General features: G+C 34.5%; 1 protein-coding gene across 1 annotated transcript in view; it reads left to right on the top strand.

Moving 5' to 3' along the window:
• The first annotated feature begins 670 nt into the window (after positions 1–670).
• LOC106069783 (leucine-rich repeat-containing protein 69-like) overlaps positions 671–23,967 on the top strand; it is a 29,138-nt gene continuing 5,841 nt past the window's right edge. The window contains exons 1-7 of the mRNA XM_013229525.2: positions 671–875; positions 5,025–5,151; positions 7,176–7,248; positions 7,331–7,526; positions 8,281–8,352; positions 10,324–10,425; positions 17,016–17,056. Coding sequence (XP_013084979.1) covers positions 699–875; positions 5,025–5,151; positions 7,176–7,248; positions 7,331–7,526; positions 8,281–8,352; positions 10,324–10,425; positions 17,016–17,056 — 788 coding nt within the window. The 5' untranslated portion in view covers positions 671–698. The remainder of the gene's footprint in view (positions 876–5,024; positions 5,152–7,175; positions 7,249–7,330; positions 7,527–8,280; positions 8,353–10,323; positions 10,426–17,015; positions 17,057–23,967) is intronic.

The following is a 23,967-nucleotide window of genomic DNA, read 5'->3' as shown; positions in this document are numbered from 1 at the left end:
GACGTAATATTTAATTTCGGACATTCATTTGGGGGCCACCCTCAAGTGGGGGCCGGGGGATCTTCAAATTCCCCCCCTCCTCCCCACCCTAGCTACGCCACTGGGCGCGAATTCGAATTTTTGTAGTTCCTTTCTTTCTATAAAAGAAATATTTGATCACAAGTTTCGTAGGCTAAATAGACATGAGTTCCAAACAGAAAAAGGAGATGTGGAGCACGGGAAAAGTGAAAATAAATTTAATGCCAGAAGGAGGACAATAGTTATAATGCTTCATGGAAGAAATTAGATGATAGAACTATAATTACTATATTTTAACATGCTATTTCGCTATTTTTTACGCCCTTTCGCTCATTATGACTCCCGCGAAAATTACGTTCGCAGATTAGGTCCGACCCCTACCGCAATTTGACTTGAATTTTAAATTTAATAGCTGATATGGCAAAAAAAAAGTCAAATTTAGTTTTATCGCCCGATAGATGAGGAGTTCATTTTTTTAAAATAAGTTTCACCATTGCGGAGCTATAGAGTCTAAATTCTAATCTAAAAACTGGCACAAAAGCGTTCGCCATTGGTCCTTTCCCATAGTTCTTTGTCTAGAGTCTAGATTTAGATTTTAGAATTTAGATCTAGTATAGTTCCATGGTCTACTTAACTGTAGAGGCGTCATCTCCCAGACAACAAGAAAGATTCTACTCTAAATGGCCGACAAGCTCCTTTTATTGGCATTAAAATCAAAACCTAAAAAATTATCGTTATGCAATAAAAACTTGGAGTTTATTCCAAAAATTATTGGGAAACTTGACTGTATTTGTCAATTACAATTAAAAAATAATAAAATAAAGACACTTCCCGAAGAATTTATCACACTTTATAAGGTAAATAAGCCTAAAACTCAAAGACAAAGGTAGAAATAGAATTAACAAGTAAGATTTACTAAGAAAGAGTAACATTTAATTAACATTGGACGTCGTCGTTTTGCAATTTAATGAAATTTTTTAATCTTTTAATTTTTCTATATAATCTAGATGTAGATTACATAATATTTTATTGAGTCATTCAAGTCTATTATTTTAGAGTAGTGTAGAGTGACTGTTTTTCTCGTATTATAGTAACTAATGAATGTTAGATTACAATATCAAGTTTAAAAAAACTGTCAAAGAACTTGATTTGCTAGAGGCTAGAGGTATATTTACACTGTTGAAATGTCATTATGACTTAGCTGTGAGTGTGTGGCATACACCTACTGCAAATTTAACATAACTCACTAAAACTTTAATGCTCACAAACTTATTCACAACAAAAAAAAACATACTAAATATATTTTTTAAAAAGACTACCTCCTTTATACAACAAAAAAGAGTGTTTATTGTTTTCTTAATCACTAATGAATGTTATATTTACTGTGCAACATTTCACCCCCTCCTCCAAGAAAGAATCCTGGTTAAGGCGCGAATATATAGATCTATACTAGATTATAAAATTCCAGTGATAGGCCTTTAGATCTCTAGACTAAGAAGATGATGCGCAAAATTTTCTTGAACATTAATTTATTAAATTCTTGAATTGATTATTAATTATTAAAAATGCCTTACATTCAGAAATTCCCAAATGTGATAGTCCTATCCTAACCAATTTTCGATCTAGACCTAATTGATCTAGTTCTCTAGCCAAATTAAAATTTCTTTCTTTTTTTACTTGAAAAATATAAGTCAAGCTAGAGTTTCCCTGTGTGGCCAATGAGCTATAAATAGTAATTATTTTCTCAGCAATGTTAAATTTCTAGGAAAATCATTAGAGCCACTTTTGAGATCAACATCCAGGTTCCACCCTCCGCCCACCTTCCAGTTTTCAGGTCCCATGAAAATTACGTTCGCAGATTAGGTCCGGCCCCTACTGCCATTTGACATGAATTATAAATTTAATAGCTGATATGGCAAAAAAAGTCAAATTTAGTTTTATTGCCCGATAGATGAGGAGTTCGCAGATGTTTTCATTTTTTAAAATAAGTACTGACTTGAATGAGGTATTGTAATTAAAGTGTGACAAGAGAATCAGTATATCTTCTTCTTCTTCCTCATTCTCATTATTATGTTGAAGCGTTCAGATGACTAGACCAGTATACAAGATGAACTGTGCAGTGTTTTCCAAATCAGGGAGCTCTCCTTTAAGTTTTCTTTCTATAGGGATGTTTTGGGGCCAGTGTCTTGTTCAGGCCTCTTGATAAAGAATGCAGTTTTGAATGACACGGTCAGCAATCTCTGGTGACACTCCACATGAGCAGATTTCGCTAGTTCCAATTTTTAGCTTTGGGAAATATGTTGTCTCATTCTGTTGTGTCCAGCTCTGAAGGGAAAGATTAGATATTGATATTGTTAGGATAGCTTATAATAGGCATCAACTTTCATGTGATTTGGATGAGAGCTTAATATCCATTTCTCATTTAATCTATTCGCTATTAGTTTCTTAATTTCTTCTGGATAGAGTGCAATCTTTAATTGTGTGTTTGTTCTCCCACTTTTGGCAAGTGTGTCAGCCTTCTCATTTCCGTCTAGTTCAATAAGTGCTGGTATCCATTGAATATCATTTTCTTTGCTGTTGTTGAGCTTTATAAGTGTTGTCCTGAATTGGTTTATTAAGGATTATGGGCACAACATAGCCTAAATTGTGCCGATGTGCCTAAACTCAAAACTCAAACTCCAAACTTTGGAGGGCTGTTTTCGCATTGGTTAAAAAGACAATCTGACTGTGCAGAGTACTTGGATGATTTTCTAGCGTGGTAGCTAGTTCTAGTGCTTCCCTCTCTGCTCTTTGGCTGTCAGCTCTCCAGTTGCAATGGATTTTTCTAGTTTTTCTTTATTTGAAATGGCCCATTCAAAGAGTATTCCTGTTCCTCCATTTGTGGTGGCTTTATAAGATGAAATCAGACTGTGGATCTATACTTTTAGATATCTAACATCTATTCATAATCATAATTATAATAATCTCTAATGACTATTATTTCTAGTAAGATTAAATAAATTTTGATTATGAATTATGCATCTAAACTCTAGATTCTTCAGACAACAGTGGACTAGATAATTATCTAGATCTGCAGATCTATTTTTTTTTAGCCAGCCCAAAATAGTGGGCCTATAATTAATAAAAGTCTAGTAAAAATAGTCCTACTAGATATACTTATACTTCTTAGTCTTAGATCCTCCAGCCCTGTTTGGAGCATTGGGCAGCAAGCTATCTCTATAAAGATCTGTTATTTACAATGCGTGACAACATTGTAAGAGTAGCCTAATGTTTGGGCTTTCCTCATATTGGCCTCCATGCCATTGCAACTCTTGGTATGTGTAATTCATTCTGTCAAAGGACATGTCCTCAAACCTCATATGATGCTTGGTCACAACCTCATATAGTGGTCAAGTCCGATTTCGGCATAGGATTTCTTTGTTTGAGACTTGATCTCAGTAACTTTTACATTTTGTTATGTGAAAAGATTCTTTTAATATTACAACAACACAAAACGTCAGCGTCATAGATTATAATTAATTTAATCTTCATGAACACTAAAACCACTATTTAGTTTCTATTCCTTCATTTTGGTTCTTTCCTTTCAACACTCATTCGCACCGTTCTACATTTACACTAACATGCACACATAACAAACTGACTTCTAAAATCAGTCTTAGCCATTCCATTTTTGCTGAGCCACATTTTGTCTTCTCTCGATTTTGGCAAATGACTTAATCCATGTCTCACATGCATACATCACTGTTGGGATGATGATTGTGTTAAATATGTAGATTTTTGTCTCAAGTCCAATAGCGCAGCTTTTGGAAAATGATCCCTGCCTTTCCTATTTGGCATGCTATGGTACATCATGGTAGGCATCCCCATTGTTTGCTATGATGCTGCTTTGATATCCTAACTTATCCATCTCTTCAAGCTTTGTCTTACCAAGTCTTATGTGGGCACATTTTGCCTTATATGCCACTCTAATAATTTTGTTTCATCCAAGTTTATGCAGAGGCCAATTTTGGGTACCTCTCTATCTAGGCTCTCCATAATTTTTTTAAGCATTTACTTGTAGACAATACAATACATTGCAATGTCATCAGCTAGTTCTATTAGCAGATATTTAAATTTTGTAAAACATCAACAATGAAAAATTATATTTGAAAAAAAAATGAAAATAAATTATAATTTGCATGTAGTCTAGCTATAGATCTAGATCTGCTAAACCATTTTTTTTTGTTATTGTTTTTTCACTAATAATGTAGAAAAGGAATTTTCTCTTGTTTTTTTTTTTTAGTTTTTCTTTTATTTTTAGCTTATAGGATCTATTAGCATTTGCTTAACTCTTTATTTTTTTTTATAATTGTTTTATTATTGAAAGCTCCTTGAAAAGAGATACACCTATAGCCTATATACTGTGTTCTGACTCGTTTTTGTTTACATCAGTAGAAGGAAATATTCTTTAATTTGTCTTTTTTAAAATTTCACTATGCAATCCACAATGTTGAAAATATGCCTTAGAGAAAGCCAAGAGTTAAAATAAAAATATTATATAATATTTACTGACTAAAACTAGTTAATAAATGAGAAAAATATGGTCTATAGCTTGCATAAAGCAGTATATTAAAGAGATACTAAAGGGTTGTAACTAATAGCAAAAGAAAAGTGAGGAGGGATTAGATAGGCTACCCTATTTTTTTATAATCTTCAAGGGCCAGATGTACATTACTAATCAGGCTACTAGAATTGATAAACAAAAGAGGTGGGGGTAGTATTTTTGAAAAATAAAGGTGTAAATAATAATCCACATCAGTTAATAGCTATTATAATTTTACTTCTAAAACCTATAAATACAATTAAGTAGTGACAGACAAACAAAATGTACAGTTAAGTCAGTTATAATCATATGATGTTCATTCCACTTAATGTACACTTTTAAAAAATCTATAATCTATATTTAAATTATGATTCATCTTTCATTTTACTTTTAAATACATACATTTACATATTTTAATTAACAGCTCCAATCACTTAATTTGGGTAACAATGAATTTGAAGAATTTGACTCAGTTTTTCAACATCTTGAAAGCCTTCAAAGACTTCATCTGTTTGGAAATAAGATAATGTCCATAAATGGAAATTTATTAAGTATGTTTACACTGTTTTCTTTTTAGTTAGGAAATATGTGTGCCAAAGCTAATAGGGAGCTGTTTAGTTCCTTTTTTTGGAATATAAACAAGTTCAGTTTTTCATTTACTTTAACCATGTTTGGAATGTAAACTTTTTAGAAAACTTTGACCAACTTTAAATCATAGGCCTATTGATCAGAAACAGGCTATCTGAAGAGATATCATATAGTCTGTTAAAGCAAAAACTTATCTTCCTGAAGCTGTGATTATTTAAAACAAAATAAAACAAACAAGAAAAACAAAAAAAAATATAAAGAAAAAACAAAGCTTATATTAGCGTACTTGTATCAATTAGTTTGGATCAGTCATGTAATTAAATTTTTAATAGATCTAGACCACCAGTAAAGATTTTAAAATAAAAACAAATGGGAACGACCTGAAGTTGAACTCATGGCTAGTCTTCACAGACTTCTCTAGCCAATACGGTAACTACTCTACTAGTGGAAAGCCTACGAACATGGAAGATTGTATAGTTATTTATTGTTTCTATAGTCTCGTCCTATATTGTTCATGTTTTGTTCACTACTAATTAAGACTCAGACAATGATGTATAAAGGGGACTAATTCAGCTTATACCACCACTTCAGTCAAGTACATATTCTTTCCCTTGCTTAAGATACCAAACAAAATAAATAATAACCAATAATTAATTAACTAATTGGTTAATGTTTTTTATTGATTCTTGTGTTGTCAGGTAAAAGAAATAATTGTGCAAATTTTCAGCTTGATCTGAAATTGGGTGTGGGAGAAATAATGTGAAACTTTTGACCAGACAGACAAACAAACAGGCAGATAGAGTGAGTTGATATAAGCTTTGTAAAAAGCAAAAAGAAAATCTGCAAATCAGTTTGCAAGAAAGACTTGCATACAATAAGCATTAGAGAACTTAAAGAGAATGTTGACCATCTAATGCAGTTATGCCCAACCTAATTCCCCCAGCGGGCCATTTTAATTTCCGACACTCATGTAACGGGCCACATGAGCCAAAAGGTAGAAAAAAGAAATGAAATGGACAAGAAATTATTTTATTACAAATTCGTGGATCTAATACATTAATTAATGAGATATTTGAAGTTTATCTTTTTTTTTCACGCGTCAGAAAATGGCTTCATTTGTCTACTGAGCAATATCGTAGTTAGCGTTACAACCGACTCATTTTCTTGTCGCTTTTTGGTCAATAGTCCCATCGATACTCTACCACCTAGGCTTTAAAAGATTTAACAATCTTTTATTCGCGGCTCAAACCAAGAATGCTTTCACATTCGTTTTATAATGCCGTTATATGTTTGTCCTTTTTTTTTAAACATCCACACATTTGTTACAAATCAAATATGTTATCTCAATATCCACTCAAAAAAAAAGTAAAATGCGTACACTCTTCCTGGTAGATTCTACATTTCATAAACGCACAAATGTTAAAAGTCATGGGGACCAATTCATCAGAGAAAATGTGAGAGTCCTAACGTAGGTTAATAATTTTTTGACTTTTTTTTGGAGGAAAATTTTTTACGCTTTGTGTCGAATTTTCGGCGGACCGGATTGAACAACATATATCCGGCCCGCAGGACGTATTTTGGGCATCACTGATCTAATGTACATAGTTGGTAAGAGACTAACTACAGGTAATTAAATACTAGTTATTAATCTTTCCCCTTTCATGAATGCTTCATGCTTGCTTACAAATTCCAGCTGAAATTCGTAAGCTTGTGAAATAATCAATAATTAAAATTAGCTCTTTTTCCTGTCCCCTTTTTCTTTTACCATTTTGCTATTATTAACCTTCTTATCTGTCTTGGATAACATCTCCAAGGAACCTATCTTAAAACCTTTTTTTTCGTTCTCTTTAAAGTATTGTAAACTTTTGTTGTATTTTACACATTTATTAGATGTTTTATTTCTTATAGACTTTCTTTTTAAAAAGTTTACTTTTGTTATATTTTATTTCCATTGTGTTATGATCAATATTGTGTGATGTTGTTTCAGTTGGTTTGAAAAATTTGACTTTTTTGAATTTGAATGGAAACAAGTTAAGAACTTTGCCAAAGGAAATTTGCAAGTACGTACATTAATAATAATGACAAGATATTAAAAAAAAGCTATAAAGGTGACTTCAGAATGGTTTCTGTTTCTATTTTCAGTTTGTCTAGCATACAAGATTTATCTATTGACAATAATCTGCTCACTGATTTGCCTGTAGAATTTTGTGCTTTAATCTCATTGAAAGAATTTCATGCTGCAGGGAATAAACTAATATCTTTACCATTGGAGTTTGGATATCTCATTAACTTAGAGAAGTTATTTTTACAACAGAATAAAATAAGAGAGCTTCCAGAGGTAACACATAGTTGCAGAAGTCATTTGTGTTTGTGTTACCCCCGTACTTATTAATTTTCTCATTGAATTACTTTAAATTCGTCTACAGACTTTTCCAATAAAAAGTAGTAAATTACCCCTTTCCAACCTTACAATGTATGGGGCAAACGATGTAAAGGTCATCTGTTTCCACAGCCCACAGTTACGAGGGTGTCATGTGAATGTACAATGACCAACTCCCTTTTACATTTCACTAACTAATGTCAGGTATCCATTAGATTTGGATGGACTCAGAAATTCAAAATAACAGTTAAGTTAAGGACTAAAAATGGTATATTTAAGTATAAGTAGTATAACTAAGGGAAGTAGTTATGCCTAATAAAAAAAAATTGTGTTGTATGCACCATCTTTTTCTAGGTATTGTTTGATCCAACTACAAGTTTTAAGAAAGTTATTTGGGCTTGAATTATGAGAGTGTATGTAAAAAACATAAACTTACCTGAATGCAGGTGATACCGATACATCTGTAGAGATAATCTTTGTAAGCTGCATGCACCATTGCACCCATACAGAGTTGTTTTCTTGATCCTCCCTCCATGAGAGTAGTAGTCTTATTTGTGCAACAATATACAAAGTATACATTACTTATTGAAGCTTATAGACTATTATCACTTGATTAACAAAAAGATATTGAATTAATTTAGGTAACATTAATGCACTTTATATAATACTTCTTACTTTCATGTTTGAATGCTGTTTTAATAATTATTTTTAGAGCCTTGGTAAATGCTACAAGCTTCACTATTTAGATGTTGCTGCTAATGAATTAAGAATTTTTCCAACAGAGGTAATAATCACTCAACATATACATGTTCACTTGTAAGTGTCTCTGCATAAATTATGCTTGATCAATTATTATATAAGCTGATCATAAAAAAAGAACTTTTTAAAATACATTTTTTTTACAGATCATTTAATTACTTAAAAATTAAGATAGTTGAAATCCTGCTCTTAAAGAATTAATGCATTTTTTAAAGATAGAATATGATAATATAAGGTAAGATAATTTTATTGGTCCAAACAAATGGAAATTCAGTTTGACTATAATTGTCCACCTCATCATAACTTCTATGACAATAACAATATTGATACAAATACAAACAATAAAATTATTTATATAAAACTGTGCGCACACACACAAACACACAAAAACCAGTGCTTAAGAATTGGGCTCCTTCTTGATTCATTTCGATGACTGAGTTCTAGCCTTAATGGAGAGAAGCTGACCACTTTGTCCAGATTTGATGTAACTGTGGTGTAATGGGTGCAAATGGTCTTACTGCAACTTATAAGGTGTGGTTAACTTAGGAAAGTAGCTCATGAATTTTAAGTTCTTTAAGGCCAGCAGCATAAGATCTGGGCCAGATTCAGACTTAAAAATAATAATAAACTATATGAGCCTAGATATCAGTATACTAAATATGATTTCTGATATTTAGAAGGTTTAACTTACAATTAAGAAGTATATAGATTGGTATATATTTTTAACAATTCTTTACAAAGTTTACTGCTGTCATTCGCTGCACTATCAACAAGATTCAGAGATTGAACATGAATGAATGAATTGAACCTGCATTCTCTTTAATTTGATAGACATGAATGGCCTCGACTTTGAATAAAATCTATTTTACACACATTTGTAGTTAAGCTGTGCACAATCTTAGCCTTACTTTTCTCCATCTCAAGGAAAGTTAGAAAACGTTCAATATGGAGACCATCATCTGGTAAAACATACCTTATAATAACATTGAGCTGATCAATATGGGATAGGTCTGGAGTAGAATCTATAGATTAAGTCTTAAATCATCCAAGATTGAGTCTCTTAAACATTTTTGAAATTATTGTCATAATGTATTTCAGCTATTTGTTGATTTAGATATAGATACAGACAGGATTAACATTAATTTTTTCTGAGTTTTTTTTTTTCTTTTTCTATTTCATTTGGGGCCAAAAAACATATGTATGTGTGTGTTAGGATTTCTTTGTTTTTGTTAATTTTGGTGTAACATTAGACCTACAATTATGTACAACCACCCAAAAAGGGAAACATTTTTTTTTTTTAAATCAGGGTAGAAAATTTGTTGTCTTTTATCTTATAAAATAATGATAAATAAACAATCATATTATAAATCAAACACACTGTAATTGTAATACTAATGTTTAAAATTACCAAAATTATGAGCTTTTGATTTAAAAAATGATCGTTAATATATTTAAGCATATGAGCAAATGTGATTATTGATATATCAGACATTGCTCAGGTACCGTATGCAATCAATATTTCTTGAAGAAAACGTCTAAATCAGTCACTTACATTTATATGTTTATGACAACCTTTAGCTTTTACATTTTATGAAGGAATTGCCCTTTCCAGAACCATTATGAACTATTGAAGTAAATGAAAAAAAAAAATCATATTTTGTAAGTTACAAAACAATGCAATTTGAGTTTCCCCCAAATCCTATCAGTTGGGAAATTTGACATCTAAAGTATGCATCAATAAAACTAGTTGTTTTTTTTTATCTGTAAAATAGATTTCCGCTATTTTAAAATGTGCAAACATACCATACCCATTACATAAGATGGTACCATTATGTTTTAATAGCAAATTATTTATTATTGGTAATATCATTTCAATTTCTATTGTATAAAAATGGCTTGTATTTTCAATGATTTAATGGTGATGTTTTCAAAAGGATTTATAAAATTACAAAATTACTTTTTTTGTCTGTATATTGAAATGTGATTTTTTTTTCAGCTCACTAATCTTCCTCTAACAGAACTTTTTTGTGAGGAAAATCCATTGTTGCAAAATGTACCTGTCCACTCAGTTCAGGAGGAAGAGATTCTATCACTGAAGGTTGTTCTTTTTTTTTAAATCTTGTTATTGTTGATCAGTGTTGAACAACTTATTAAGGACATTAATTACAATCAAGAGAACTAACATGAGTACACAATCAGATGGAAATGTTAGCAGGGGAGATAAAAAGAGTTGACAATACAAGTATTATCTTATCTTATCTTATATAATACAGACGTTACTTCAAATAAGAAGATGATTACGTCCTACGAGTCATGCATTTAGTCATGCATATTAACCAATGACTTAAATTCTGCCAAGTCACTGGTTTTCCTGGCTAGCTCAGGCAACCCATTCCATGCTCTAATAGCACTAGGGAAGAAGGAGTATTTGTACAAATTTGTCCTAGCATATGGGACGAGGAATGTGCCTTTATCTTTGTGTCTTTCAGAGTATTTTATTAAATTTTGTTTTTGTATTTGAAGATTATGGTTCAGTGTTTTATGTATTATTGCTACTTTACTTTTGAGCCTTCTATCCTGAAGGCTTTCTAAATTTAGTGATTTTACTAAAGGTGTTACTCTAGTCAAATGTGAATATTCGTTTGTTATGAATCGCACTGCTCTATTTTGTGTCTGTTCTAGTTTCTTAATGTTTTCTTGAGTTGAGGGGTCCCAAACAGAGGATGCATATTCTATTATTGGCCTAACCAAGGTTAAATAACATTTTAGTTTTATGTTCTTATTTGATTTATAGAAATTTCTTTTAATAAATCCTAATGCTTTGTTTGATTTTTTTGTAGTTTCATCAATATGTGGATTCCATGACAGTTTTTCATTTATTATAACACCTAGGTATTTTGCGTTTTTAGTCTGTGTTACTGGTTTGCCATGAATAAGATAAGTGGAATTAATTTGTTTTAGTTTTTTTGTTACTCTTAACAACTGACATTTTTCTGGGTGGAAAGACATGCTCCAATTTGATTCCCATTTCTGTAATTCATCTAATTCTCTTTGTAAAATATCTGTGTCTTGTGTTGTTTTTATTGTGCTATATATTATGCAATCGTCTGCAAATAATCTGACTTTTGTTCCTGAAGTAATGCAATTTGGTAAATCATTTATGTAAATTAAAAATAGTAGTGGACCCAAGACTGTTCCTTGAGGTACACCTGAGTTTACTGTTATCGGTGTTGATTTAGAGCCATTTATTATTACAGTTTGTTCTCTCCCTATCAGAAAGTCTTTAATCCACTGATGCATTGGACCATTAATGCCGAAATATTTTAATTTTTTAAGCAAACTATGGTGGTGAACTTTGTCAAAAGCCTTAGAAAAATCTAGTAAGATAGCATCTATTTGTTCACTATTATCTAAACCTTTTGAAAAATCATCAATTAGTCCTATTAGTTGTGTTTCACATGATCTATATTTCCTAAAGCCATGTTGGTATGGTGTGAGGACATTATGTTTGTCTAAGTGGTTTATGATACTGCTACATATTATGTGTTCTAGGATTTTACATGTGATGCTGGTAAGTGATACTGGTCTGTAGTTTCCTGGGTCAGATTTTTCTCCTTTTTTAAATAGGGGGGTGACATTAGCTTCTTTCCAGTCCTTTGGTACTCTGCCCTGGTTAAGTGAAGCCTGAAAGAGTATTTTGAACACTGGGGCTAGCTCATTACTTAGTTCTTTGAGTAATCTAGCTGGAATACCATTAGGTCCAGAAGCTTTATTTGGTTTGGTGTTGGCTAATAGTTTTTGAATTCCATTTTCTTGTACTACTATATCTTCTATGTTGTCTACTTGGTTCAAATTCAGTAATATGTCTTTGTCTCCTGGGGCTGAGAATGCTGATGCAAAGTATTTGTTTAGAATGTTTGCTTTAGTTTCATTATCATTATGTATTATGTTATGTTCATCTTTTAATGGCGCTACGCCTGTTGTTTCCATTTTCTTAGACTTAATGTATGACCATAGGTTTTTGTTGTTATCTTTAGATATTACATTGTTTATGTATTCACTCTGCAGCTGTCTGCTTACTTTTTGGGTTAAGTTTTTAATTTTTATATACTTTTTGTAAACTCTTTCTGCATTAGTTTCTTTAAATTTTCTATATAGGTTTTCCTTCTGTTTACAAAGCTTCTTTAGTCTATTATTAAACCAGCATTTATTTATTTTGTTTGATGTGTATTTAGTTGGTATATGATTTTCTATAATGCTTTTAAGATGGTTTTTAATGAAATTCCAGAGGTCATCGACTGGTTGGTTAATGTCTTTTTCTAATAAGAATGTTTGTTGAAAGTTTAATGCAGCTTGGTGTAGTTGTGTTAGGTTACATTTATTCCAGAGTAAGATTTTTCTTTTGGGTTTTGTATTGGCTACTGCTTTTATCTGACTGTGTATTTTTATGATCTCATGGTCTGATAGACCAGGGATAATATCATAATCAACTACTAATCCAGGTCTGGATTGGACACTATATAGTAGAGCCTCTAAAAAGATAACCATAACACAAAGGCCACCTTAGCCCTGCTTTTGCTTTTGCTAAAAAGAAATTTTAATTAATTATTTTTCAATACTATATGTTATTGTAACTTGTATGATGGAGGTACTGTCTTTTTTTTTTTTTTTTTTTTTTCTTTATAGTTTTTCTTCTTTTACTTGGACTACCTTAAGTTGAGCCAAGTGAAAAAACTTTTTATTGGATCTATTGTGGATATAGATCTATACTCTATCTTCCAGGAATTTAATTGTACTGGAAAAGACTTACTTACTTAGACTTAGGTCCTCCCGCACCGTTCGGCGCATTGGGGGGCAAGCTGTCTCCATAAAGATCTGTCATTGGCAATGTCTGAAGCCTCCTCCCACCTGGTGTCCACTGTTCTGAGGTCCTCCATGAAGGTGTGTCACCAAGTAATACGAGGACGTCCCTGTTTGCACTTTCCTTGTATTGGCTTCCATGTTATCGCAACTCTTGGTATGCGTAATTCATTTTGACGTAAGACATGTCCCGCAAACCTCATGCGACGCTCTGTCACAACCTCACTAAATGTTCGACTCCCAGTATGGCATAGGATTTCCTTGTTTGAGACCCGATCGGTGTAATTGACTCTCAAAATCCGTCTCAGCCATTTTTGTTGAGCCACATTTCTCAATTTTGACAGATGACTTCCATGTCTCACATGCATATGTAGCAGTTGGAATGACCATTGTGTTGAGAAGGTGTATTTTTATCTCGAGTCGAATGGCTTGGCAAGTCCAAATAGACTGCAGCCTTTGGAAAATGCTCCCTGCCTTTCCTATTCGGCATGCTACATCATTGTAGGCATCTCCATCATTTGTTATGCTGCCAAGTTACGTGAACTTGTCCAGCTCTTCAAGCTTTGACTTGCCAAGTCTGATGGGGACACCCTTTTGCCTTATATCCCACTCGCATAATTTTAGTCTTATCCAAGTTTATGCGGAGGCCAATTTTGGATGCCTCTCTGTTTAGGCTCACTGTCATTTCTTGAATGCATTTATTTGTAGCCCCGAGTAGTGCAACATCATCAGCAAAGTCCAAGTCCGTCAATGGGTGTTGTTCACGCCATGGAATACCAAAGGCAGTCTGGTTCATTGCTCTCCTCATTATATAGTCGATGGCTAGGAGGAAAAGGAAGGGAGATAAGATGCACCCCTGTCTCACACCTGTCTCGATTGTAAAAAACTCTGTTGTTCCCTCTTCTGTCTTAATGCAGCAACTAGACTGACTGTAAAGGTGTCGTAGGATCTGTACGAATTTTTCTGGGATGCCGTATTCTCAAAAATTTTCCATAGTGATTCTAGTTGACACTATCAAACACTTTTTTGAAGTCCACGAAACTGATCATTAGCCGTCAGCTTCCCAGTCAAATTAAATTAAAAAATTTTATTCTTCCCTAGTGGTCTTTGTGAAAGTTGAATTCTGAATGCTGAGGATGAAAGGGGAATCCAAACATTGAAGAGTAAATGCTACGGAAAAATGTTTGTATCAAATGCAAGGAAAAGAAGACAAATGAGTTTGTATTTTACCAAAGTCAACACTCTGGCTGGCAAAGAACTCTTCAATACTTTAAAAAGACAAAAGCTGAGCTGGTTGGGTCATATCATTAAAATACAGTCAGATAAAAGCAGTAGCCAATATAAAACCCAAAAGAAAAATCTTACTCTGGAACAAATGCAACCTAACACAACTACACCAAGCTTTCAACAAACATTCTTATCAGAAAAAGACATTAACCAACCAGTCAATGACCTCTGGAATTTCATAAAAAACTATCTTAAAAACATTATAGAAAATTATATACCAACTAAATATGCATCAAACAAAATAAATAAATGCTGGTTTAATAATAGATTAAAGAAGCTTTGTAAACAGAAGGAAAACCTATATAGAAAATTTAAAGAAACTAAGGCAGAAAGAGTTCATAAAAAGTACATAAAAATTAAACACCTAAACCAAAAAGTAATCAGACAGCTGCAGAGTCATTACATAAACAATGTAATATCTAAAGATAACAACAAAAACCTATGGTCATATATTAAGTCTAAGAAAATGGAAACAACAGGCATAGCGCCATTAAAAGGAGAAGACAACTTAACACATAATGATAATGAAACTAAAGCTAACATCCTAAAAAAATACTTTGCATCAGCATTCTCAGCCCCAGGAGACAAAGACATATTACTTAATTTGAACCAAGTAGACAACATAGGAGATATAGAAGTACAAGAAAAAGGAATCCAAAAACTATTAGCCAACATCAAACCGAATAAAGCATCTGGACCTGATGGTATTCCAGCTAGATTACTCAAAAGAACTAAGCAATGAGCCAGCACCAGTGTTCAAAATACTTTTTCAGGCATCTCTTAACCAGCAACATCATAAACCACTTAGACAAATATAGTGTCCTTACTCCATACCAACATGGCTTTAGAAAATAGGGGCCTTAGATCATGTGAAACACAAATAGGACTAATTGATGATTTTTCAAAAGGTTTAGATATCAGTGAGCAAATAGGTGCTATCTTATTAGATTTTTCCAAAGCTTTTGACAAAGTTCACCACCATAGTTTGCTTAAAAAATTAAAATATTTTGGCATTGATGGTCCTTAAATATTTGCATCAGTGGATTAAAGATTTTCTGATAGGGAGAGAACAAACTGTAATAATAAATGGCTCTAAATCAACACCAATAACAGTAAACTCGGGTGTACCTCAAGGAACAGTCTTAGGTCCACTACTATTTTTAATTTACATAAACGATTTACCAAATTGCATTACTTCAGGAACAAAAGTCAGATTAATCACAGACAATTGCATAATATATAGAACAATAAAAACAACACAAGACACAGATATTTTACAAAGAGAATTAGATGAATTACAGAAATGGGAATCAAATTGGAGCATGTCTTTCCACCCATAAAAATGTCAGTTGTTAAGAGTAACAAAAAAACTAAAACGAATTCCACTTATCTTATTCATGGCAAACCAGTAACACAGACTAGAAACGCAAAATACCTAGGTGTTATAATAAATGAAAAACTGTCATGGAATCCACATATTGATGAAACTATCAAAAAATCAAACAAAGCATTAGGTTTTGTTAAAAGAAATTTCTATAAATCAAATAAGAACATATAAAACTAAAATGTTATTTAACCTTGGTTAGGCCAATAATAGAATATGCATCCTCTGTTTGGGACCCCTCAACTCAAGAAAACATTAAGAAACTGGAACAGACACAAAATAGAGCAGTGAGATTCATAACAAACGAATATTCACATTTGACTAGAGTAACACCTTTAGTAAAATTACTAAATTTAGAAAGCCTTCAGGACAGAAGACTCAGAAGTAAAGTAGCAATTATAGCCTACATAAAACACTGAACCATAATCTTCAAAAACAAAAACAAAATTTAATAAAATACTCAGAAAGACACAAAGATAAAGGCACATTTTTCGAATCATCCCATATGCTAGGACAAATTTGTACAAATGCTCCTTTTTCCCTAGCACTAATAGAGCATGGAATGGGTTGCCTGAGCTAGCCAGGAAAATCAGTGACTTGGGGCAGAATTTAAGTCATTGGTTAATATGCATGACTGAATGCATGACGCGTAGGACGTAATCATCTTCTTTTTTGAAGTAACGTCTGTATTAAATAAGATAGATAAGATATTCTAAGACATGACTCACTATCAAAAGGTTCAGAAAAGGGAGCACAAAGAAAGGTGACTGGATAATGCTCTCTGATTATCCTGCTAAGAATAGCTGCTGACCAGGAATAGTGGAGTGATTTGGTTATGCGAACTGTCACAACATCCCTAAGACAAACTGTCACAGCACCCCTACAAGAAAGTCAAGGAATAGATGAGATGGGAGACTCGTTAATAAAAAGAAAAAAAAATAGGTTCTGCTGTGGCACGTGCTGGTGAATCTCATGTTTTATAAATAGTTCTACAATATTGTAGCCTCAGGCTAGCACCTATATACTTCATTTTGTACAGATGTATGCTACAATGGCTAACTCATTGTCTGATCTGATCCAGTAACTAAACCAGTTTATTCCTTAGCTGTTTTATAAGCATTGGTATATAACTACTGTGTTCTCTTTTTTTTTTCCAGGAGCTTTGTGCAAGATTTGTAATGGAGGAACTTAAGGATAGGTTAGTGCACAGAGAATTGAAACAATAAACCAGGATACAGTGGCGTCACTAGGCATGTGTGGGTGGTGCGGTCCGCACTGGGTGACACCCACCAGGGGGAAGTGGATAAAAATTTTACTTTGGAAAAAAACAGACAACTTAGAAGAAAATAAGTGATTAGCTAGAAACCCAAACATACTTTGATCTATATATTTTAATTTACTTTATTTTTGGTAGACCTGCAAATGTCCAAAATGCTAAGTGTTGAAAATTGAGATGCAAAGGTTGTCTTTCTTTTAAGGACAACAAGTCGGTTGTATTTGCATTACAATTCTTTCATATTTTATTATTAATCAAGTAAAAACGCATTATTGCCAAAATTTTTAAAATAAATTCTTTTAACTAGAACCTTTCGAACCTTTTGCCATTAACTACAAGATCGATTCAATTGTTTCTGGGTTGTTTTTTTTTTTAAATAAGACTTTTCAATGGGTCTCCAACAATGTGATATACCTTCTTATGACAGAACTGATACATTTTTTCTGACGGAAATACAATCGTACCATTGACGTATGGTTCGTGAACAGGCCTGCTACAGGCCCTCTTGCTGAACACGAATATGATCAAATGACGATCAAGCCCATTCAAAACTTGTTTGTTATACTGCAGTGTTTCTCAAACTGTGGGGGGCATGACTAATGTGGAGGGGTCGAAGCCTTTCAATTTATTTTTCAAGTTGTAAAATTAAAAAGTTGTATTTTTATTTCAGTAATTAATCAATGTTCTAATATGAACCCAGTCAAAAGTCTTTCTTAGGCCAGCAATTCTCACAACTGTTGAATATATTTATTTTGACGACTTTTGTGTGCCAAAAATGAAAGCTCCGCAGTGTAAGTTCTTACTGAACAAGAAAACGATCTTAAGACCATCACGCTCACTACAGACATACGTGCGCTATATGAAGCTCGAAAGTAATAGTATAACAGTATTGACCAAATATTGATTCTTTCTTTATTAGACTTAGCTTCGCTTGCGAATATTACTTTTTAAAATTTGAATGAATATTGCCTTCTGACTGCGTAGACGGCAGAAAAAAAATTATGAAGCCCAGAACGCAGGAAGGCGTCAAGCCAAGCTTACGGAGCTTCCCCTAGATTTTTTTGCAAGGAGCAGAAGGGGACTAATTTATCTCTTATGCTATTTCCAGCAAGACATTTGTTGTCTAAAAACAAATATCTACAAATCAACATTTACGAAACCAAAGGCTCGATGGACTAGCTTTTAATGAATTCACTTTGTACATTTCGGTTCTAAACAGAATGTGAATATTTATTAAAAATTAAACCGTAAAATTTTATCATAATTATATGTCTTTAAGTATCTTTTCTTTTTCATTACATTCTTAAAGCCTTCCGAAACCCATTGTTAGAGCCTTCGTCGGTTTCCCCTTTTAGGTGACTAAAGGGATGCGAGAAAACAAAGTTTCTAGGAAAAAACCAAAGTGAAAAAGTTTGAAAAGCACTGTTCATTTGCCTAGAATGTTTCTCACACTTCAAATTCGGCTGGTCCACCTCTTCTTAATTAATTTTTTTTTAACCTGCGATTTCTTACAAGGAGAAATGATGCAACCTAACACCAAAGAAAATGAGTTTCTGAAGCTCAGAAGCACTGAAAAAAGCTTGACCAATAAATGTCTAAGAGGCGGCAAACTTTTTCTGGTCTAGATTCTAAAATATTTTAGATGGTAGTAAAAGTTTGAATAATGTTAGAAGAATGTTAAACAGTTTCCATAATGTGACTTAAAGTCTAAGAAAGAAAAACATTTTCAGTTAAATGTAAAGTCTATTTCTTATTTAATAAATTGTATTTTAATGTACGTAGTAAGTTAGTAACCATAGACAAAAGGACATGATCAATCTCAATTAAAATAGAATAGATACTCATTTTATATTTGTGTAATAATATTGGGATATGTTTGAAGACTGTTGTTGGGAAGGGGGGTGACACCCTGAGCCTACCGCACCAGGTGACACCCATCCTAGTGACACCACTGCCAGGATATAGACTGATAATTACCAAATTCAGTCAGATTAGTTGATTATACAAAATGATCACTCTATCATAAGTTTATAAGTCTGAATAACTCTGAACCAGGAAGGGCTAATATAAAAACACAAACTCGACTGCTAAAAACCTTGACCTGCCGCCTAGAACACATAATATGTAGCAACATCATAAATCTTTTAGATAAACACGCATAATGTCCTTACTCCTAAAAAACATGGTATTATGAAATATTGGTCATGAAAATTATTTATTTGATTATTTTTTATTTTTCAAAGGAATTACATAATTATAAGCAAATAGATGTTACTTAATTAGACTTTTCTAGTTCACCACCATAATTTGCTTATAAAAATTAAAATATTTTGGCATTACTAATTCATTACAACAATGGATACAGAAAGTGTAGGAAGCCCTACTCCCTGCCCTCCTCCTTTATCCTGACATTATGACCTCTGGTGGAGTTATTAAAGCGGTATAGTCTTTTAAATAATATTTAGATTTTTCTTGTTCCATGATCTGCCAGGTAAGCCTACAGCAGGATGAAGCAATTTTTCTAAAATGCTTCGCCAATTTTCCGGTCATTATGGAGCGAAATAGGGTGTTTCCCGATTTGACCAGCCACTTCGACTGATTTGAAACATTGATGTAACATGTTTTTCTTCTGAAAGAGAACCGTTTTGTTTTTTTAAATTAAATACCGGTGTTTATTAGCCTTTTTTTAAAACAATACCTCTATTAGGGTCACAACTTCATGGAGGGTGGAGGAACCTGGGGGGGGGGGGAGGAAACACGGATATCAAAAATGGCTCTAACGATTTTCCTAGAAATCTAACAGTTTATGTGTATCGTCGAGAAAATAGTACTAGCTCGTAGGCCACACTGAGATAACTCTAGTTTGACCGTTATGATTTTTTAAAAAGTATATCTATCTACAAACAGCTCAACCACTTGAAAGATTTTAATTCTAACTGATCAAAACAAAAGCAAGCAAACTTGAGACTTTGAACTACTGAGCCCTCCATTCTAAACTAGTCGACCCGCGGCGTAGCATACGCCGTTATTTTGCAGGGCCGGCCTAAGGCAGTGACCGCAGTGGGCACCCGCACTTTCATAGGACCCGCGCTAAGTCTAGGTGTATAAATATTTAAATTAAACCATTTTATAAATTATAACAGATTTCCCGCGGCCTCCTGTTGATTTAACAGGTGCTCCTGGAAATCTCCTGAAATTGCAAAAATTTGCGAAATAGTCTTGAAAATATCCGGAAATCCTACGTGCGATAAAAAACGGCATTATGCAATACCAGTAACTGTGGAATCTAGTGAAAGAAGCTTCTCGCGCCTCAAACTAATGAAGAATTAGGCCTACTTTAGGTCAATAATTCTCGTAGATAAATTGAAATATTTGGTAATTCTTGCTTTTGAGCGTGATCTATGCAGGAAATAGAATTCTTATGATATACTATATGAATTCGCTACACGCAAGGTTCGTAAAGTAGTTCTATACTTAGTAAAGAATGAATAAAATGCAAAGACGAATTTATTTTCTAATACAAACTCTTACCCAAACTTGGCCCCGCGAAATCCGTTTCGCATAGGGCCCAGCTATTTAGTGACGGGTGAATACAGAGTTTATTTGTTTTCCTCCCCTGCCCTCTTTTTTTTTCGCCGCTAAAATTACGTGGGGTTGAAATAAAAAAGAGTAATTTTTTCATGATTTCTCGGTCACAACGGTTAAGTCCGGCCCTTCTTTATTGTGACTTGTAAATACTATATGTTCTCCCCCGGCCCCCCCCCTTTTTTTTTATTACGCAGAGTGAATTTTTCTTTTACGGCTCCGCACTTTCATAGGACCCGCGCTAATTCAAGGTGTAAAAATTATTAAATTAAACCATTATATAACTTAAAACAGATTTCCCGCGTCCTCCTGTCGATTTACCAGGAGCTCCTGGAAATCACCGGAAATCGCAAAATATACGAAAAAGTCCTGAAAATATACGGAAATATATACACAAAAATTGTCATTTTGGGTAGTCATTCAATATGGAAAACGCCAATCTTACGCGCGGCATTATGTGTTATGACATGATTAGGAATTAGTTATTTGTTTCGGGAATAGGGTAAAGTTTTACTTAGCGACGATGACGTAAAGTTGGTTAAAAAACAAGAACGCTCTAAGCGACGCAAAAAGGAAGACGCTTCTTGTAGAGTAGTAAGACTTGAGTACAATAGATATACGGATTTACGGACATAGCTGACATCGGACGATTCCCTTCTTAATTATTAAATATCTTTATAGAACAACATCAGCGTTGACTACATATTTGATTGTTTCGGCTTTTCGCCGGTGTTACTGAATTAGTTGAGTTCAGCGTTACTTCCAGTCAGATCTACACTAGACATATTGTCAAGAATCAACACCGCGCGGAGGCTTTAACAACGTGGCGACCCCTGACTCGGAGCTTACTTGCAGCAACATCAAGAAGAATAGAAGCCCTCTGTTAGGAGGAGGCAGAAGTTAACGTCATCGGCCTAGTCTGCAGCTAGACCCTGATTATACAGCCACGTCGGCGAAGGAAAGCCAGTGAGATCCTGGACTCGTAGACCTAGGAGGTAACGAAATATAGATCTAGATCTACATTTGGAATTTGTAAACGCCCATACGTTGGGGCATCGTATTGAAGCCTGTAATTCGGTTTCGAGAAGGCTACAGATGCTGAAGGGAAGAAAACCGTCCTGTCGAAGCCGTACTGAAGAGATATCGCCTGCCCGGCATCTTGAGAACGAACGTGAAGGTCACCTCTGCAAGGCCAAGATCGACCGTTGAGGTCACGCCAAAGAACTTTTGACGTAGGAGCCGTCGTACTGCCTACGACACTTAAGTGCAGTAGTGCTATATTGCTCTACGGCTCGGCTGAATCTGTGCTACACGTTAGATAGCCAGAAAGCCGGTATTTTAGCACTGGACTTTGACTTTGTCGCTGTGTCAACTGTTGGACCGTTCCAGTTTCACTTTGGACAGACGACCATCTGGAACCACCGTACCTGCGTCGGAACCAGACTCTACGTCACCGACGAACCGGAGCCAGACGACAGATCACCGTGAACCAGAACCAGACGCCGTACCACCGAAGAACCGGAGCCGTTGCATACCAGTACCGAAGGACCTTGGAGAGCCGAAACGTTCGCTGTCCTTATCTCACCGCTAGGGAAGACATCGCCGTGAGCCTTGCCGCCGGGACAGACATTAGCGTAGGAAGAGTGGACCCGAGACTGACTGTGGAGTTATCGCCGCTTCTTAGACAGATAAGTCAAGTGTTATTTAACTACTTTCTCCTTAGAATAATTAGAGTCTGTAGGGAAGTGACCACTCGCTAGATTATCACTACCAGGTTAAATCGTGGTGGATTGGGGATATCCTTAAAATTAGGTGTAATCTAGCAAGAGGTCCAGATATACGTTTAGCTGTTAAGTCGTCCCGTATGTGAATGTGAATCATTTAGTTAAGTTTTTTTTGTAGTAACGTTGTGTATTGATTGTTTGCAATACTCCCGTCTTAAGTCTTACTGTCAGACGAAAGTCTCATTCATTAGAACTAGATTTATAGTTTGGTGTTTATCGTATTTAAGTTTATTTTCATAGTTTATTTGTATGAGCAAGTTATATACACTCCTGGCTGAGAAAACAGGTAAGAAGTAACTACGATCTAGCGTAATCTAGACTAGATCTGAGGGATAATCGAGGTGAAGCCTGATTGCTCATTTGTAATTTTAGTATTTGGAAATAGACAGGTTGGTCTATTTACCGGCGACTCGTGTTGAGTAACACGTAGTCGGTTGAGTGTGCGTGTGTCGCACATCGTATTCAGTCGGGTCAGAGTGTAGCCTACACACTGGTACCAAGGATACTAAGTGTATCTTGGAAAGTACAGAAGTTATTACAAGTCGGAGTTGGTAGTTTAGACGCCGAGGGTAGAGTGAGGAATTTAATTCATTTGAATCAAGAGATATTAGGAAGCCGCGGAGCGAGGTTACGCTCAAAAGGTAATTTGATTTAAAGTAAAATAAAGGTAATATGGCAACTACTTCAGGATACGACCTGGAAGAATTTAGAAAAAAGCTAATTCATGAAGCCAAGACAGAACTAGAACTGCGCGGCAAAGAACTAACTGCCTATGTACAGTAGATGGTGGCGGCAAAAGCAGAACGCTTGGAGAGAGAGAAAACTAGAGGCAGAGAAAAAGAAAAAGAAGAGGCAGATCGCAGAGAGCGGGAAAAGGTTAGAGAGGCGGAACGTGTAGAGAGGGAGAAAAAAGAAGAGGCGGCACGTGTAGAGAGGGAGAAAAAAGAAGAAGCGGACAGAAAAGTGAGAATTCAAGTTGAACAGAGGAGGATAGAGGCTGGTGTAAGTGTGCCCACCGAAGGAAACAGCAACAATAGCGCCAACATAGAAAGCCATAGTAGCGCCGCATGGATGAAAAAGAAAATCCAACCTTTTGCGGAAGACAACGACGACATCGGCGACTATCTAAAACGTTTTGAAATTAAACTTGCAAAGTTTAATGTCCAGGAGAAGGAGTGGTCCGAAATCTTGTTGGACTTCGTACTTGGGAAAGCCCTCACGATTTGCCAAAACCATGACCACTCGATGCAAAACAGCTATCAGGTGCTAAAGAAGGAACTGCTAAACGCATACGGGCACAACGCGGAAACATTCCGAAAGAAGTATTACGAAAACACTCCATCCAGCCAAGTTGATCCACAAAAAAACATCAACTCAGAAAAGGACTTCTTCACTAAATGGCTCGGATTCGAGAATGTTGAGAACACCTACGAGGGGTTGAGGAACTTTATTCTGATTGACAAT

Source organism: Biomphalaria glabrata, chromosome 7 (genome assembly GCF_947242115.1).
Source record: "Biomphalaria glabrata chromosome 7, xgBioGlab47.1, whole genome shotgun sequence".
NCBI lineage: Eukaryota > Metazoa > Mollusca > Gastropoda > Planorbidae > Biomphalaria > Biomphalaria glabrata.
The sequence above is the reverse complement of the archived record's forward strand: the minus strand, read 5'-3'. Positions and strand labels throughout refer to the sequence as shown.